The sequence below is a fragment of the Bufo bufo genome, chromosome 8 (genome assembly GCF_905171765.1).
Source record: "Bufo bufo chromosome 8, aBufBuf1.1, whole genome shotgun sequence".
Lineage (NCBI taxonomy): Eukaryota > Metazoa > Chordata > Amphibia > Anura > Bufonidae > Bufo > Bufo bufo.
The window spans coordinates 161,689,589-161,709,447 of NC_053396.1; the positions used below are offsets into that span (position 1 = coordinate 161,689,589).

At 44.6% G+C, this 19,859-nt stretch overlaps 1 protein-coding gene across 1 annotated transcript in view; it reads left to right on the forward strand.

Moving 5' to 3' along the window:
* Positions 1 to 11,209: 11,209 nt before the first annotated feature.
* The window catches only part of GPC3 (glypican 3), a 712,927-nt gene continuing 704,277 nt past the window's right edge, over positions 11,210 to 19,859 (forward strand). Inside the window, exon 1 of the mRNA XM_040442690.1 lies at positions 11,210 to 11,590. Within this exon, the coding sequence (XP_040298624.1) occupies positions 11,443 to 11,590 (148 nt within the window). The 5' untranslated portion in view covers positions 11,210 to 11,442. The remainder of the gene's footprint in view (positions 11,591 to 19,859) is intronic.

The window sequence follows — 19,859 nt, forward strand, 5'->3', positions numbered from 1 at the left end:
GAACTTTTACTTAGATCACTTGTCTTCAGGTAGTCAGTACAGTTCATTTAGATGGCATAAAGATATGACTCAGACATTGGGTTAGCTGTAATCCTTATGGGAATTGTAACTTGAGGAGTTTTCCTACTCTCTATATCTGTCTATACTTTATCCACACCCTAGCACTCGGACTGGATATAATGTTTCTTACTGGTCAGTAGCAATCCACAGAGCGGCTCCCTAATGGCAGGCATCAGTCTTCTGCTCCATTCTTTGGAAAGGATGCTCACTGAAGAATTACGGTCCACTATGTCCATAGAGGCACGTGGTAAAGGATAATTTTGCGCATTAATCATCTGGCTGTGTCCAGGTACTTTTAGGTTCCTCCTGGTCACTGTTGCTTGTGAAGTCCATTGGCTAACTTAGCTCTAACCTCCACTAGACTTTAACGGTTTTGTCATGTATGCCTCATGTTAATAGAGATTAACACTGCTAGAATCCACAGTGAAGAGCAGTAAATACACTTACCTTAGCAAGTACTCATCAGGTATAAAGTATTAGGTATACGAACAGGCAATGCCCCCACCTTGATTTATGTTGTCTAACAAACTATGTAATATCTGACTTGTCTGAAATCCTGAACATCCTATTAATTACTAACACCTCAAAAGTCTCAAGGTCGATGACTTGAAGGGGTCTTCCAAAAAGTTTACGTTGGTGGACTGTTCAGAGGATAGGCCATCAGTATCAGATCGGAGGGGGTCTGACGCCCTGCACTATACAGCTCCTTCCACTGTATAGTGGATAGAGCTGGTTACTGCACCTCTTCTCCCGTTTCGGCACCAATTTCCTGCACCAGAGCTACTCCCTAACAACTGGTTAGCGGAGGTGCAGGTTATTGGACCCCCAACCGATCAGATATTGTGGATAGGCTATCAATATAAAAATCCTGTAAAACTCCTTTAAGCATCGGGACATCTTCCTTGCCTTCTTTGCTGTTAGTAAAAATTGACCATAGATGTGAAAATTCCCCTTGCAGGATATATATTGAAAAATTCCAATTTCTTTCCTCAGGATGCCTCCGCTTATTAGTAACAACCTCAGCTGTGCGATGTGTGACATGCCTTGCAGCAGAAGTCACCTCTCCCAGCACACTGTGGCCCATCTTATGCTCTACGGGCATGAATAATGAATATGACTACTCCAGTCCCCTGAAGGTGATATGTGGACTATGTTACAGGGTTGTTAAAATGAATGATTTAACTCGCTTTTATTCTGTTTAAGTAAAGTCCATATAGGGATTTAGTGAGGTCAATTGATTCCAAATGGAACAATCACATGAAAAATTACCATGCAGGATTTATTTTCTGCCAGGTAAGCAGTATGCCATCTTCTACACAACGCCAATATACAGTGGCGGGAGCTTGTTTTATGGATTTTAAGTAATCTGTGGTTTTGCTTGAAGGGTTTGTTTTAGAAGCTTCAGAGCTAAAATCTGACAAATTTATATATAAAAAAAAAAAAAACATAATGTATATATACTGTGTGTGTTGTGAGAGGTAGCTTTCTTTCCGGGGTTCATCCTCACAAATACCTTCGCAGACAACAGGTTTTCATGTCCCAACTCGTGCTTTATTGCGACACAAGCACAAACAAACGATACAAAACAAAATGAAAGCCTGCCCGGCTGGGCTCTACCTACCCAAACCTCAGGCTAATCCCAGCCTCGTGGTCTCTCAGCGCTCCCAGCTCAGACCACACACAGAACCACTCCAGGCTTCTGTACAACACAAGACACACCCCTCTCACTTTGAGGATAGCTTTATGCTCCATTGATTGTGGCACCTGTTGCTGCCTCAGGCCTGACCACTGATGGAAAAGAGATGGATAATCCTGCCATTCCTCTCTCCTAACAGCCATGAGGCCATGAATGGAACTGCGGTGTGCATTTGCAACCATCTGCTCCATCCATTTAAGGGGGGCTCTATGAAGCATGGACCCTTGTTCTTTTAATTGGTGGGGGTCCCAGCAGTAGGACCCCCACCGATCTAATAGTTATCCCTCATCTTATGTGTAAGGTACTACTTTCTCTAACCAGAATACACCTTTAAACCTTCATAGGGGGAGTTTACACATAGACTTTTGCATTTTTAGTATTTTTTTTTATGCACCTGTGTTTAATTTTGTGCATTTTTGTAACACAAATTTTTGTTCATTATATGTTGTTTTGTTTTGTCTTCTGTTAGGAAATGCAGCATACTAAAGCCCTTGGCATTTTTTCAGGCTTTTTGACACATCCTCTATAGGGGAAAATGTAGCTGGCCAGCTAAGACCTGTCCTAGGTTGCTAGTATAGCTTATATGTGTATACAGCTAAACCTGCCAATAGCCTTAATACAGTTCCTATGTTTATGTGTTAAAGACAAAAGCAGAGTTATTTACTGTGACATCATGTTTTGGATGTCATATAACTGTTATATTTTGTGTTCACAGAAGCATAAAAAGATAATATGCCTTTAAGATTCATTTTGTAATGTAAGGTAAGTTCAGTGACACAGCAGAAACAACAGAAAGCATAGTGTTAATCTGTTGTTGCAAGGCAGAAGTGTAGACCAATCACAGCCAGCTTCTCACACAGCAAGAGTTTTCACCAATCACAGCCAGCCTCACACACAGCCTGTCTGGGAACTTCCCTAGCAGGAGCTGCTAGAATCATTATTCACCAGAGACAGGAGCTGAAGAGACATTCACTCCACTGAGAGCTGTGTTTTTATGGGAAGAAGAGGCCAAAATAGGTATTTAGAACAGTTATATAATGTTCATATTGTTAGAATTGTGATTAGAACTGTATACTGAACCAGTTATATGTGTGTTTACTTACAGTTCCACCAAATTGCAAGCATACAAACCAAATTCCATACAAATTGCATACAAACTGCAAACTGCTCATACCAGATCATAAGCAACTGCATACTGCAAACCAAGTTGAGCAAGCAGAACTATTAGTTAGACCTCAGATATACCTCTCATACAGATCATAAAGTGCTTGAATAACTAAAAGTGAGAGTACAGATACTCAAGAGAGAAATATATATAGACCATTTTATGTTGAATGACAAAATTGAACAGTTGAACCACCATCCTACTCATACCGCCTTTTTGTGATATCTTTTCAACACGTGTTTTGTACATGGACTATCTGCTGCGGAGGCGGCAGTGTTATATATGAAGAAAAGTTGAAGTTAATAAAGAAGTTATTTCAAGCATTTGGTGTGCTCTTTAAACCTACTGTTTCCATAGAACGGCGCTAGAGGAATTACAGAGTAATAGACAGTCTGGTTAGACTAAAAGTCAAAGATATCAAAATTCTTCTAATGCCACAGCGCAAAAGGAACTTCATAGTGCTGCGCCTGCCACAGAAAATGACTTGAAAAAAACATAATTGGTTCTTACTATTTGCAAAAAATATGCTGAGAAGTTACTACAAAAATCTCAAAAAAGTGCAAGTGTTCTATCAAGAATGCATGCAGTTTTTCTGGTGTTTTCACAGGGTAAATATGGACTTAGTGCCCCCCTTTGTTTAGCTAAAACAGCCTCCACTCTTCTGGAAAGGCTTACTAAGAGATTTTGGAGTGTGTCTGTGGGAATTTTTGCCCATTGATCCAGAAGTGCATTTGTGAGGTCAGACACTGATGTTGGACGAATGGTTTTGGCTTGCAATCTCGATTCTAGTTCACTCCAAAGGTGTTGGAGGGAGTTAAGGTCAGGGCTCTGTGCACACTAAACTCCCCCAACCATGCCTTCATGGACCTTGTTTTATGCACTGGGGCACAGTCATGCTGGAAAAAAAAAGTACTTTCCCCTAACTGTCCTACAAATTCGAAAGCTTACAATTGTTTACACTTTTTTGGCATATTGAAGAATTAAGATTTCCCTTCACTGGAACTAAAAGGCCAACCCTTGACAAGCTATCCTATAGCATTATCCCTCCTCCACCAAACTTTACAGCTGGCACAATGTCTGGTAACATTCTCCTGGCATTCACTAAACTCTGACTCATCCATCAGATAGAGAAGCATAATTCATCACTCTGCAGAACATGTTTCCCCTGCTCCAGTGAAGTCCAGTGGTGGAGTACTTTATACAACTCCATCTGACGCTTGGCCTTGTGCTTGGTGATTTAGAGTTTGCATGCAGCTGTTTGTCCACAGAAACCCATGCCATGAAACCTAGGTGTCTCAGCATGCACAAACCACGCTCTGTAACTTTAGGTGGTCTCTACTTCATGGCTGAGTTGCAGTGGAGTAACTAGAGTTACATTTTTTGCCCCCTCTGTATATATTCCATTTTGACCACTGTATACATTCAATTTTTTGCTCCCTCTGTATATATTCCACCCCCCCCCTGTATATATTCCTTTTTGCTCCTTCTGTATATATTTAATTTTTTGCCCCCACTAAATATATATCCATTTTGCCTCCTCTGTATATGTTCCATTTTTTTGCCCCCTATATATTTCATGATTTTGCCCCTGGGCCCCTCAGTATGCAGAATTTTCTTCCAGTCCCCGGCCCTCATATGGCTGGCGCAGGCCCCCTTTTCTAAATCCAGACGGTGAGTAGTCGACCTTTACGATTAGTCAAGTGTGGGGTGCCACTGTGACGCACTGCCGCCACTGCCAACTGCCAGGTGCCCCTCGTGAGTATGAAGCCGGTGTTCACACATTACACATACAAAAAAAAATACTTACCTACTTCAGTTCGGTGAGGTGATGATGACGCGGTCTTCTCACGCAATCCCGTATTCCGGCATGCGCCGCGTCATCCCGCGAGACCTGGCGCTGAGGTAACGGCTCTTGCGGGATCATCACAGCACGAAGTGTCTGGTGGCGCAGCGCCGGAGAGTGTATAGGTGGGGGTGGATTAAGTAACTAACTTATGTTACTACTATAGTACGCAGCACTGCGCAGGCAGCGCTGCCGGCCAGGCACAGAGAGGCCCCGACTGGCCATTAAAAGCACTTGTCGGGCGGGCCGTTCGTGTGCAAGAGGCCTTAGGCTAGGGCAATGGTGGGCAAACTTTTTTGTCAACTGAGCCACATTTTTAAAACCTAAAATATTACGTCAACAGTACCAGTGAGGACTATTAGGGCTCACGCACACGACCGTGTGCCCGCCGTTGCCATATTGCAGGCCGCATATGGCGGGTCAGCAATACACGGGCACTGGCCGTGTGCAGCCCGCATCAAGGACCCATTCACTTCAATGGGTCCAGGATCCGGGATATGAGTGCTACAGAGTGCTTCCGTGGTGCTTCTGGCTGTGCCTCCGCACCGCAAAAAGGTAGCGCATGCACTACTTTTTTGTGGTGCGGAGGCACAGCCAGAAGCACCATGGAAGCACACTGAAGCACTCATATCCCGGATCCTGGACCCATTGAAGTGAATGGGTCCATGATGCGGGCTGCACACGACCGTGTGCAGCCCGCATCATGGACCCATTCACTTCAGCATGCTCTACTTTTTTGCGGTGCGGTCAGTCGGATGCGGATCGCGAACCCCATTCAAGTAAATGGGTCCGCGATCCTCATGCAGCTGCGGATCCGGTCCGCAGCACAGGCACGGCGCCCTTACATTCGTGGGCATGGGCCCAGAGTGTGTTTTTGAATACTTTTATATGTATTATTTGGATCTTAAAGAGGACCTTTCACTTGTAAAAACATTGTGAACTAAGTATGCTGACATATAGAGCGGCGCCCGGGGATCTCACTGCACTTACTATTATCCCTGGGCGCCGCTCCGTTCTCCCGTTATCCCCTCCGGTATCTTTACTCACTAAGTTATAGTAGGCGGTGTCTTCCCTTGTCCTGTGGGCGTCTCCTTCTCCTAGGCTGTAGCGCTGGCCAATCGCAGCGCACAGCTCACAGCCTAGGAGAAAAAAACCTCCCAGGCTGTGAGCTGTGCGCTGCGATTGGCCAGCGCTACAGCCTAGGAGAAGGAGACGCCCACAGGACAAGGGAAGACACCGCCTACTATAACTTAAGGAGCAAAGGTACCGGAGGGCATAACGGGAGAACGGAGCGGCGCCCGGGGATAATAGTAAGTGCAGTGAGATCCCCGGGCGCCGCTCTATATGTCAGCATACTTAGTTCACATAGTTTTTACAAGTGAAAGGTCCTCTTTAATTATTATTTCATTTTATCTTTATCATTTTTTACATTTATTAAACTTGTCTGCAGATGTGGATGTAATGTGGATGACGCACTTATGGGGGATATCTGTGGATGACGCACTTATGGGGGATATCTGTGGATGACGCACTTATGGGGGATATCTGTGGATGACGCACTTATGGGGGATATCTGTGGATGACGCACTTATGGGGGATATCTGTGGATGACGCACTTATGGGGGATATCTGTGGATGACGCACTTATGGGGGATATCTGTGGATGACGCACTTATGGGGGATATCTGTGGATGACGCACTTATGGGGGATATCTGTGGATGACGCACTTATGGGGGATATCTGTGGATGACGCACTTATGGGGGATATCTGTGGATGACGCACTTATGGGGGATATCTGTGGATGACGCACTTATGGGGGATATCTGTGGATGACGCACTTATGGGGGATATCTGTGGATGACGCACTTATGGGGGATATCTGTGGATGACGCACTTATGGGGGATATCTGTGGATGACGCACTTATGGGGGATATCTGTGGATGACGCACTTATGGGGGATATCTGTGGATGACGCACTTATGGGGGATATCTGTGGATGACACATATATAGCATAGGATGCTATATATGTGCCCTCCACAGATATCCCCCATAAGTGCCCTCCACAGATATCCCCCATAAGTGCCCTCCAGTGATATCCCCCATAAGGGCCCTCCAGTAAGTAAAGTAATGTATTAGTGGGGGGAAGGGAGGAGGTAGGGACACTTGTGGCGGGGCCGGTGCAGTGCCCAGCGCTGTGCACACACCGGGGGCAGCTCCTACCTTTCTGCTGCAGGACATTTCGCTCCTCGTGAGCGGCGGCCTCTTCACCACTCCTCACATGGCCGGTGTTCTGCCGAAAGTCCGCCGCTGCCCGCCCTTCTGCTGCTATGCGCAGCGTGACATCTCACCCTCCGTCATGCGCCTCCTGCCCCGCCTGCCTGCTTCATTCATAAAGTGGAAGGAGCAGACAGACGGGGCATGAGGCGCATGACGGACATTTTGCAAGCAGCTTGAGCGGCGCGATATGGCTGCGCGGCCGCCCACCCGCCAGCCCGCACCAAAGAGCCGCATTCAAGGATCTAAAGAGCCGCTTGTGGCTCGCGAGTCGCACTTTGCCGACCACTGGGCTAGGGTTACACAATGACATTTGTCACAGTAATGTTGCGTGACATATTTTGTAATGCTAGTCTATGGGGTTGCACTGCGACATGCGACATGCTGCGACTGCAACACGACAGTCACAAAAAAAACATCCAAGATGGATTTTTGTGCAGGTGTCATGTCGCAGTCGTAGCATGTCGCAGTGCGACACCATAGACTACCATTATAAAACATGTCATAGGCATGTTGCAATGTAGTTGTACCCTTTATGTCACGCGGCACATGTCGCCGTGTAGCCCTATCCTTACGCCTGGAAGCAGATGTAAAAGAGGAGGTAAAAATACTCCAGTCAGGGGGTGGAGTAGTTTTCACTCCAGCTGCACGGACTGCGGGAGGTGAACCTCATTTATGATGAAGCTTGAGCCCCTCCATATATTAAGCACTTTAGGGTGTCTTCACACGATGCTGATTTGGTAGCAGAATTTTCTGCGACTGAAAATAACTTCTGTTCACCTGAATGAGGCCTCATGCACACAACAGTGTTTTTTCACTGTCAGTGATTTGGCTTCAGTGGTCCGTGTCCGATTTTGCTTCAGTTGTGTTTCCTTGCGTCTTCCTTTTTTTTTTTTGACCGGGGAAAAAAAAAGGAAGGTTAATGAAAAGTGTAATTTTATTGCACCAAGGTCTTGTAGAAAAAAGTTTTTTTGACGGACCCATTGACTTGAATGGGTCCGTCCTCCGTTTTCCACTGACAAAAATAGGACAGGTTATATTTTTTTGACGGACTGGAATCACGGACGCGGAGAAAAAACTGAGGACTGTCAGCTTTTTTTCCACAGCTCCATAGAAATGAATGGGACCTCCGCTAAACTGTGAAAAATGACGGAACGGACGCGGATGCACACAACGGTCGTGTGCATGAGGCCTGAGGCTTGCAAAAATCCATGCGCTTTCCGTCCCCATTCAAATGAATAGCACAGATTTTCAGTAGAAGAAAATTCTGCAACAAAATCCACAGCATGTGAAGGCAGCCATATCTGTCAGCGCGGGAGCTATCAACGACCGGTGTACAAAAGCCAGTCTTTAATAAATGTCCCCCATTGTACTGACACTATTTTACTACTTTTTGCACCCAATGTTAATTTGTGCAAGATGAAGCTCTTGCTTGAAGCAGTGATATGAAAATGGGTAATGTAAAGTATGCACATGTCGGAGAGCTCACATCAGAGCACTTATTGATAGAAGAAATGAGAATAGCTGCGTCCAAAGACCCTTATTGATAACATGTCAATTTCCATAAAGCTCATACATTTGCAGCAGTCCACAGCAGAATTCGTATAGACCTGTGGCTATCTTGTTTCCCTGGCAAAGAAAGTATATGATCCAGCAAGGTTACTTTCACACTAGCGGTTTTCTTTTCCGCACTGAGTTCTGTCCTAGGGGCTCGATACCTGAAAAGAACTGATCAGGTATATCCCCATGCATTCTGAATGGAGAGCAATCCGTTCAGGATGCATCAGGATGTCTTCAGTTCAGTCACTGAACTGCGTTTTGGACGGAGGAAATATGCAGTATTATCTCCGTCCAAAATTCCGGATCCGTTGCCGGCATTAATTTACATTGAAATGTATTAGTATTAAAAATACTGCAATGCCGGATACATCCTTCTGGTCTGCGCATGCGCAGACCAGTAAGAGTGTGAAATAAATATATAGCGGATCCGTTTCTCCGGATGACATCCGGAGAGACGGATCCGTTCTTGCAATGCATTTGTAAGACAGATCCGCATCCGAATCCGTCTACAAATTCTGTCCGTTTGCATGCAGATTGCCGGATCACTCTGCCGCAAGTGTGAAAGTAGCCTAACTTTTACCTCTTAGGCCCCATTCACACGACCATATATTCATTTCAATGGGTCCGCAAAAAAATGCGGATAGCACATCTTAGGGCTTGTTCACACGAACATATGGGTTCCCTTCTGTGGATTGGGGCCGCAATTTGCGGTCCGCAATGCACGGAGAATGTTCGTGAGGCCTCCGGGACGGATCCAGAACCATTCAACTTGAATGGGTCTGCATCCCTCCGTTCCGCAAATAGATAGTAGTGCTTCCATGGGTTTCCGTTCCGTGCTTCCGTTCCGCACTGCATCTCCAGATTTGCGGAACCATTCAAGTGAATGGGTCTACATCCGTGATGCGGAATGCACACAGAACGGCAACGGAACTCATACATTCGGATGAACAAGCCCTTATGCTGTTCACATCCGTATGTCAGTTCTGCAAAAAAGATAGAACATGTCCTGTGCTTGAACATTTTGCAGACAAGAGTAAGCATTATTACAATGGATTCCGCAAAAAAATATAAAAATACAGTCCGTTTTGCAGACAAGAATAAACATTATTACAATGGATCCGCAAAAAAAGGACATCATATTTTTTGCGTATCTGCGTTTTGGGGATTGCAAAATGAATGTGGTCATGTGAATGCACCCTTGGGGCTCATGTACGCGAACCTATTTTCTCTCTGTGTCTGTTCCTTTTTTTTTTGTGGACCGTATGCAGAACCATTCATTCCTAAGTCCGAAAAAAAATAAAAATAAAATGGAAGTAAGGCCTCCTGCACACGACCGTTGTGTGCATCCGCGTCCGTTCCGTCATTTTTCACAGTTTAGAGGAGGTCCCATTCATTTCTATGGAGCTGTGAAAAAAAACTGATAGTCCTCCGTTTTTTCTCCGCGTCCGTGATTCCAGTCAGTCAAAAAATTTAACCGGTCCTATTCTTGTCAGTGGAAAACGGAGGACGGACCTATTCAAGTCAATGGGTCCGTCAAAAAAAACGGATGCACAACTGGAATGTCATCCGTGTCCGCGTCTGTGTCCGTTTTTTTCTACAAGACCTTGGTGTAATAAAATTACACTTTTCATTAACCTTCCTTTTTTTTCCCTGTCAGACAAAAAAAAAGAAAGACACAAGGAAACACAACTGAAGCAAAATCGGACACGGACCACTGAAGCCAAATCACTGACAGTGAAAAAACACTGTTGTGTGCATGAGGCCTTACTCTGTGTGCATACCTTTTCTGTATGTCTGTTCTGCAAAAAAATAGAACATGTCCTACTATTATCCGCATTACGGAAAAGGATAGGACTGTTCTATTAAGGGCCAGCTGTTCCACAAAATACGGAATGCACACAGGCGTCATCCGTATTTTTTGCAGACTGCAAAATACATACGGTCGGTCGTGTACATGAGCCCTTAGGCCGGCCTATTTCACACGAGCGTGACGGATTGGCTCCGGATGCGTTCAGTGAAACTCGCACCATTTTGCAAGCAAGTTCAGTCAGTTTTGTCTGCGATTGTGTTCAGTTGTTCAGTTTTTTCCACGCGGGTGCAATGCGTTTTGATGCGTTTTTTCACGCGCGTGATAAAAAACTGAATGTGTACAAACAACATCTCTTAGCAACCATCAGTGAAAAACGCATCATATCTGCACCTTCTTGCGGATGCAATGCGTTTTTCACTGATTCACTTCTATGGGGCCAGGGCCGCGTGAAAAACGCTGAACATAGAACATGCTGTGTTTTTCACCCAACGCAGAACTGATGCATGAAAAACAACGCTCATGTACACAGACCCATTGAAATGAATGGGTCAGGATTCAGTGCGGGTGCTGTGCGTTGACGTCATGCATTGCACCCGCGCGGAAAACTCTCTCGTGTGAAAGGGGCCTTGCGGTAAGATTAGACAGACAGATTCTGTATTCTGCTACTGTGAACTCTGGCGAGTCACAAAGTCTGTAATCTGTGCTGTAATCAACATCTACCAGCAGGGGGCGCTTGTACAGTACACAAGGCTGAGACCCGAAAGAGAAGCATCATCACACAGCCGGAGCTGATTTCACCTAGGGCAGGAGTGGAAGTGCTGCTCTCCTCCTCCTCCTCACTCTCTTTATGACTTGCTGCCAGTGTCTTCTCAAATTCTTGCAAACAAGCATCTCATGCTGGCAGGACCCCTGTGCCTGCTGCCTGGAGGCTGGGGTATCTCTTGCACCTGTAATACCAGCCAGGTGCCTTGGCATGCATTGATCTGTCAGCAGGATCTTAGCAGGCACTGTGCAAACTGAGAGAGGACACATGGCAGGCTGGGAGTTTAGCATGGCAGTGCTTATGGCGTGGGTAGCTGTGATAGCTGCTAAGGGGCATCTGAACTGCAAGGAAGTCCGTGCCAGTTTCCACACTCTGCAGCCTGGAGTGAGATGGGTGCCAGAATCTCCAGTGTCAGGTAGGCTTCTCTCCTCTGAGCAGATCCCTCTACAGACATGCAACCTGTGCCCCCCTACAGCATGCTGGAACTTGTGGCCTCACCGAGTCACAGGTTGCTTATTTTTGTATTTTATAATTTTACATGGCTTTAGATTAAAAAAGGGAAAAAGTTTTGCTATTTTTCTTTATTTTGATCTACATCATTTATTTTCTCTTTAAATCATCTATGATGTAAGTGAGAAATGCAGTAAAATGTTTGATATTCTGTTTAATTGACTATTATAAATATATATATATATATATATTTTTTTTGAAAACTGTATATATTGATTGCATTTTAAATTCCCTTTCATAGTATTATGGGGTCTTGTGATTCAGTTCTTTCAGAATCACTGTGCTGTATCATCATGATATGGATTGGTGGCTTCTCTGCATGACTGCGTAGATCAGGGGTAGGTAACCTCCAGAACTCCAGCTGTTGTGAAACTACAACTCCCAGCATGCTTACTTGCTTTTCTAAGAACTCACATAGAAATGATTGGAGCATGCTGGGAGTTGTAGTTTCACAGGAGCTGGAGCACCGGAGGTTGCTGATCCCTGGTATAGATTGTTCGGCAGAGTTTTGTCTGTACAGGTGAGCAGATGGCAAGCTCGTGTAGTGATCATCACTCTGTTATACCCTTTGTATTACAATGCTAGTATTATAATATTGTAAAGTTAGGGGGCCCTCACACGTGGCAGAATTTTTTTTGCAGAAAATCAATTTCATTCATTTGAAATGGGGTCGTTTTGGTGGGAAGCACATGTACTTCTGAAAGCCCCATTAAAGGTAGATAGAACTGATTTTCAATTGCAGAAAACTTTTTGCTACAAAATTAGCCGTGTGTGAAAAGCTTCCTAAGGATGGTGCGGCATTTTCGTACTTTTCCACACCAAAAACAGTGTATGTTATGCCTTAGGGCTCATGCCCACGAATGTAAGGGCTCCGTGCCCATGCTGTGGACCGCAAATTGCTGTCCAATATAGGCATTATTATAATGGATCTGCAAGAAAAACGGATCCGCAAAAAAAATGGATGCCATACGGAACGTCATCCATTTTTTTTTGCGTATCTGCAATTTGCGGACCGCAAAACACATATGGTCGTGTGCCTGTAGCCTAACTGATGGGAAAACACTGAAGTGTGAATGAGGCTTTACTTGTGGATTTTGTTGCGGTTTTACCCCACTTTCACCATTTGCATTGCACAAGAAACAGTTGATATTGATATAAAATCCACAGAAACAGTTGATATTCTGATCAATTTCTGCACGGAAAATATACACAAAGGGGGATGTTTATCAAGACTGGTGCATCCATAGTCTTGATCTCCCTGCACCAGCATGAGATGCACCTAATTTACTAAGGGGCAGATGCCTCTCTGCCGTGCGCCAGAAACAGAAGTTTAAACCCGCTACAGACTAGCATAGACTTTAGCTATAACTTCCTACACTTTCTGGCAAAAGTTATAGTAAATCTGGCGGGCGGAGTGAAGTCCTGCTCCTTCAGCTAAGCCCCATCTCTTTTCTTGCCACAAAAGTGTTGAGAAGCTGAAAAATTCTCAAATTATGGCGAACATATGGCGTGCGCCATAATATGCAACTTTTTTTATGGCACAGTAGTGGCTTAATTAGTTTAATAAATGTCTCTCAGTGTACATGGGATTTGTCAAATCTTTCACTTTGCTGGTGCTGTATTATGCTGCAGTTTTCTTGTGTGGATTTGATCATTTTCAGTAGAGCGGGATCTGTGGCAAAACCGCATCACATCTGCATCAAAAACTGCGCAAAAATACAGATTTATGTGTGTCTTTCTGCATTTTTAGTGCATATTTTTTGCACATAAATCAGTGTGCAGCCAGCCTAAGGGCTCACGCATATGAACATTGCCTGTTTTGCGGCCCGCAAATTGTGGATCCGCAAAACACAGATACCGACCGTGCGCATTCTGCATTTTGCGGAACGGAACAGTCCTATCCTTGTCCATAATGCGAACAAGAATAGGACACCTTTATTTTTGTTGGGTGCCACGGAATGGACATATGTATGTGGACAACAAACGGTGTCCTTGTCCGTTTTTTTTTGCGGTCAGTATGCAGAACCATTCATTTTAATTGGGGTTCCAAAAAACGGAAATGAGTCAGTGTGCATTCCATGTCCGTATATCCGCAAGTCTGATCTGCAAAAAAATGAGAACATGTCATATTCTTGTCTGTTTTGTGGACAAGGACAGACATTGTTACAATGGATCCGCAAAAAAAAAAACCTGATGTAATACAGACGTCGTCTGCGTTTTTTGCGAATCCTTTTTTTGCTGACCGCAAAGTACATACTGTCGTGTGCATGAGCCCTTACAAGCAGTTTACACCTTTAGGCTAAATGCACACGATTAGGATCAAGTGCAGAAAATCCGCACCCTAGGTCATGCACATTGTATTCTATGATAATTTGAAATTCTCATGTACACAATGTGGATTTTCACCTGCGGTGTAGATTTTAAAATCCGCAGCATGTCAATTTATTTTATTTTTCCTGACCGGATTTTCTCCATTCACTTCAATAGGGAGAGTAGAATCTGCATACGGAAAATCTGCACCAATCGATGCGGATTGTCCGCATGGATTTCCCCGCAAACGCCTGCGGATTTCAGTGCAGATTCCCATCACATAAACCCTGAATGTGCGCATTTCCCCTTGTGACTTGTCTGGTCCCTGTCAACATATGACCAGCGTAGACAATACAGGATCTGCAGTGTAGGGCTCATGCACACAAACTTATTTTCTTTCCATGTCTGTTCCAGTTTTTTTGCAGACCGTACTCCGTATGTCCGTATTTCCGTTCCGCAAAAAAATAGAACATGTCCTATTATTGTCTGCATTACGGACAAGGATAATACAGTTCTATGACAGGCCAGCTGTTCATTCCTCAAAATACGGAATGCACACGGATGTCATCCGTATTTTTTGAAGATCCGTTTTTCTGCGGACTGGAAAATACATACTGTTGTGTGCATGAGCCCTAAAACGTATACCCTTAAATAATAATAGCCCAAACATGCGGGCTGATGTTGGCGGTCTTCTTCGCTGTAGTCTTTCCCGTAAAATCAGTGGAACACAGGAAGAGAAATCTCTGGGGAGCCTATTTAGGAATAAGAGGAACCCTGAAGTGACATTCGTCTGTGTTCAGAACTAATGATACTGCTGGTGTAGACTAGATTACCCAGGCACCGTTCTGCTCCTTCATCTGAGGAGACAGTAAGGATGTGACGGGTGACTCCAGAGGCTCTAGTTCAAAAGCCATGTACTTCTTATGTAGTTTATTGTCACAGTAACAAAATCTGAATTTTATCTCCTCATCAAATAGAAACTTTTCATTGGCTGGCGGAGCCTACATGGCCCATGGCAAAAATCTGTTGTGTAGACTAAAATAGGTCATTTTTCTGGTAGGATATAGCTAGTGATTGGAAGCTGTGGATCCATTTCTGAGATTATAAAGTTTATGTAACTGAACACAGCACAAAGTAACAAACTAGTGCATTTTAATAATCTGCAGCATCATGTCCTTAAAGGGTTTGTCTCACTTCAGCAAATAGCATTTATTATGTAGAGGAAGTTAATACAATTACTAATGTATTGTGATTGTCCATATTGTCTCCTTTGCTGGCTGGATCCATTTTTCCATCACATTATGCACTGCTTGTTTCCTGGTTACAACCACCCTGCAATCCATCAGTGGTGGTCGTGCTGGGACCTTTGTAGTGCACATAGGCTGGTGCTTTTTCCTATACTGTAGTGTGCAAGCACGACCACCACTGATGGTTTGCAGGGTGGTCGTAACCATGTATAATGTGATGGAAAAATAAATTTAGGAAGCAATATGGACAATCACAATACATTAGTAAGTGCCTTGTATTAACTTCCTTTACATAAAAAAAAGCTGTTTGCTGAAGTGAGACAACCCCTTTAATCTACTATAATCAGGATTCGGCAGCTCCACCAGGGGCCCTTAGCAACCTCCCATGAGTCCAAGTTCTGGCAGAATAATAGTCACTGCCACAATGAGGCTTGACGACAGCCGCATGCTATATGGATATTCCAGTTATGTGAAGTTATCCTCCATCCACAGGAGACCAATGATGGAATCAGAGACTGCGTACCCCCTTAGAGCTCACCAAAATGATTGGAGCGACAGGTTGAGCATGCACACTACTACTACTCCATTTATCTCTATGGGACTGGATGGAAATACCCGAGAGCTGTACTCACCTGTCTCTGGACTTCCCATAGAAATGAATGGAGCGGCTGTGTGCATGCCCAACAGGCTGGTCTGTTCTTTTCGGGGGGCTCCACAGGGATTGTGGAGTTCCCAATGGTAGGATAGGGGATAACTTCACATAAGGCCGAATGCACACGGCCGTGTTCCGCGGCCGAGAGCGGTCCGCGGTATGCTGGGCTGGATTCCTGTTCAGAGCAGGAGCGCACGGCGTCATTGGTTGCTATGATGCCGTGCGCTTCATGCCGCCGCTGCACTACAGTAATAGTAAGTAACAGTGGCGGCATGAAGCGCACGGCGTCATAGCAACCAATGACGCCGTGCGCTCCTGCTCTGAACAGGAATCCAGCCCAGCATACCGCGGACCGCTCTCGGCCGCGGAACACGGCCGTGTGCTTTCGGCCTAACCAGAATACCCCATTAAGTTAACTTAAAGTGGTTGCGCAGCCTGTTTATATAAATGACCTATCCTCATGATAGGTTATCAATATCAGATCGGCGGGGGTCCCAGGTGTTCTCCTGTGAGCACTGCCTTCTCTTCATTGTTTACCTGCTAGTCGTCACAACCACAGCTGTATGTAGGTCTAATTACAACTCTGCCGTCCCATTCACTTCAGTGGGACAGCTCTGTGATATTCACTTGAACAGAATGGAGCCATACCATTAAAGTGAATGGGACAGCGCAGTGGTAATTACACCTTCTCACCGCTGTGGTTGCGACGGCGAACAGGCAAGCAATGAAGAGACGTTAGCGCTTGCAGGAGCGCCGTCTTCTTTTCAAACAGCTGATCTGCATGGGTGTCGGACCCCGCTGATCTGATATTGATGGCCTATCCTGACGGTAGGTCATCAATATGAATAAAGCCGAAAACCCCTTTTAGGGTATGGTCACAAGGTAAGGTTTCCTTATGCAGTTTTGGAAATCAAAACCAGAAGTGAATTAAAAATGAGAAGAAGTTGTATCTGTCCTTTATTGTTTCTCTCTTCTCATGATTCACTCCTGATTTTAGCCTCCTGAATCAGAAACCTGACTGTGTCGCCGTACCCTAATTATTACAATAGAGAACATTACAGGGCTACACTCTGGGTCCAGCTAATATTAGACGTGACCAGCTAGTTGTCACCTTTCCAGTGCATTTCCAGGCTATGACTTGTCACCTCCACATGTATGGACTTCTCAACAGTTTGGATAGATTGGATAAATTATATTCCTAACAAGCTGAACCTTTGTTATATAATACTTTTTTCCTTAAAGAAACCCAATGAGGGCATGACATATAGTTGCTCTCCTTGTTTGTCAGTCTCCAGCATTTTCTGCCTGACCCTGATACAAACAATCTGCAGCGGACCGGACTGCAGGGGCAGTAGGTGGGTGCTTGGTGGGCTGATGGGGGTAGTAGTCATACTCACGGTTTCGTAGCTCCCTTGGTCGGCGTGCAGTGATGAGGAAGACAGCACTAAATCCTCCGGGTCACTCTCTATTGCGGGGAACACCAGCCACATGGAAGTTGAGGTGCCCTTGATGGTTGTAGGTATGCTTAGGGTGCTTTGGTGGCTGGGACCCTGTGTTTGTGATGCCAGCACCGTTAGGTGCAATTAGGAGATGATGTAGAATAAGGAGACCAAGTTTCTTAACAAACTCCCAATACTTTACTGAAGCTGATCCAAAGGTCATTAAAGGGATTCTGTCACCAAGTTTTGGGCTATAGAGATGTGGACATGCACGGCTAGATCGCAGCTAGCATGTCCGCAATATACCTGTCCTATAGGGCTGTGTGCTTTTATTTTCTTTAAAAAAGGATTTTAGAGATATGTAAATTAGTCTTGTATGTGTCCAAGGGGCTGTACGAACCTTCCTGGTGCCCAGCCACACCCGCCTGTGAAGGAGCCCAGCACCGCCTATGTCCTCCGAATCTCCTCCTTTCATCAACGATAGATTGCCGTGAGCTTGCGCATGCGCAGTTCTTTCCCTGAGGCTGATGTCAGCACAGGGAAGGAACACTATACCGGCACTGCGCATGCGCGAGCTAGCGCATCGTGAGATTACGGCAATCTATCGGTGATGAAAGGAGGAGATTCGGAGGACATAGGCGGTGCTGGGCTCCTTCACAGGCGGGCGTGGCTGGGCACCAGGAAGGTTCGTACAGCCCCTTGGTCACCTTACAAGACTAATTTACATATCTCTAAAATCCTTTTTTAAAGAAAATAAAAGCACACAGCCCTATAGGACAGGTATATTGTGGACATGCTAGCGACGATCTAGCCGTGCATGTCCGCAGCTCTATAGCACAAAACTTGGTGACAGAATCCCTTTAATGTATGCAAAAGTCATCTACAGCAAGGCAGCTTTTACAGTGATTCAAATTAGTTCCCAGAAGTCGCATAAGGGGCAGTTTTCTATGACAATCAATCTTTCTCCCTTGTTTCTCCAGGCTGGAGGGATATACTATCTCTGCTGTACTGTATAATCATATACTTCTGTATCCTCTCTAGGAATACTATATTCTGACAAATGGCCTTTTTGTCTTTGGTTATGGTGGGCAGCTTGTAGCTTAGAATCTCTCCACCTAATGCAAAGAACCTTCCTTTGCCAATATTCTCACTCCCTCTCTGAGTTCCCTGGTTCTTCTGTAATATTTCCCTTCTATGGGCTGATTCATGGAACTAACTATGTTGTTTGGATTACTCTCCAAAATGGCTGCTGAGGTCAGACATCTCACACACACTGACCTTCTTCTCCTTCTCCTCTGTGTGCAGGGTGGAGTCAGCCCTGGGAGGCTTGTTAGAACCTCCCCTCCCTATGCAACTTTATTGGAACTCCTATACAAGCACAATTTACATGAAACACGATCACAGTATTAAGCAGTGTGTTTCAGGACACTGCAAATCTTGTAGAAATACTGCTAAATGTTAAATTCGGAATTAGGGTTTTTAAACCTCATAAGTAATATTTTTATGTAGATTAGGAATTCTATGTTTAAGTATGAGATTACAATATAGGGTTTGCTTTTTGTTTCTGAAACAGCGCCACCCTTGTCCATGGCCCTGTCCCATATTGCAGCTCAACAAAAAAAGTTGGCTGAGTTGCAGTAGTATACTTAACTCCAATTACTATACATTTCTAGGAAAAAGGAATAGTATTAATATCTTTATCTATTGTACTAATTTAGATAAAGTGATTGCCAGGTTACGTTACAATTATCATACTCCTATGAAAATGTTATGATGATATGTATGTTAGGCTGTCTGTAAGATTCCAGCAGGATCACTTGACAAGAAATTTTCAGCAGCAACGTTCCAAATGATAATTTATTTTTAATTCATTTGCATTTACCGGTTCTTTTGTGATATGATTGCCACTTGCATGGAACCAATTTAGTCTCTTTACGTTGGACCAGATTATTGCAAAGGAAAGTAGTGGTGAACCACACATTTTTCCACCTCAGTGACTGAACATGTAATGCATGGACCCTCACAATCCGCCAGGAGGGGAGCTTTCCATTCTGGGGGATAAAAAGGCATGTGGACAGGGGATGTGGTGGTGAGACACTTCCTTTAATGCCCAGTTATACAAAGTTTCAACTTTCCTAGTCAAGATGAATCTATCCCATAAAAAATACCTTTATGCTGATGTACAGTAAGAGATGTAAGTTCCTAGTTCCAGGCAAGGTAGCTGTTAATTTTTGTGGCACATTTTATAGATCGCTGCAGGGTCGTTTATCTTCACTTTTCATCAGGTAAGTGTGGATTAGGAAGCAAAGTAGAAACACACAAGGTCATGTTACTGCTTTCAATGAGTCTGTCTAGTTCTTAAGAGAGTCACGCTTGTCTCCTGTTTGGAGGAGAAGTACTGGCTTAGACGTATCTAAACTATAGCTCCAAAGCAAACTCCACTAGATCCTTCGTCAATATGATTCAGCAGAAGCCAGACATACAGGATGTTTGTGTACACCCCGATTCCTAGAACCATTGGATGGG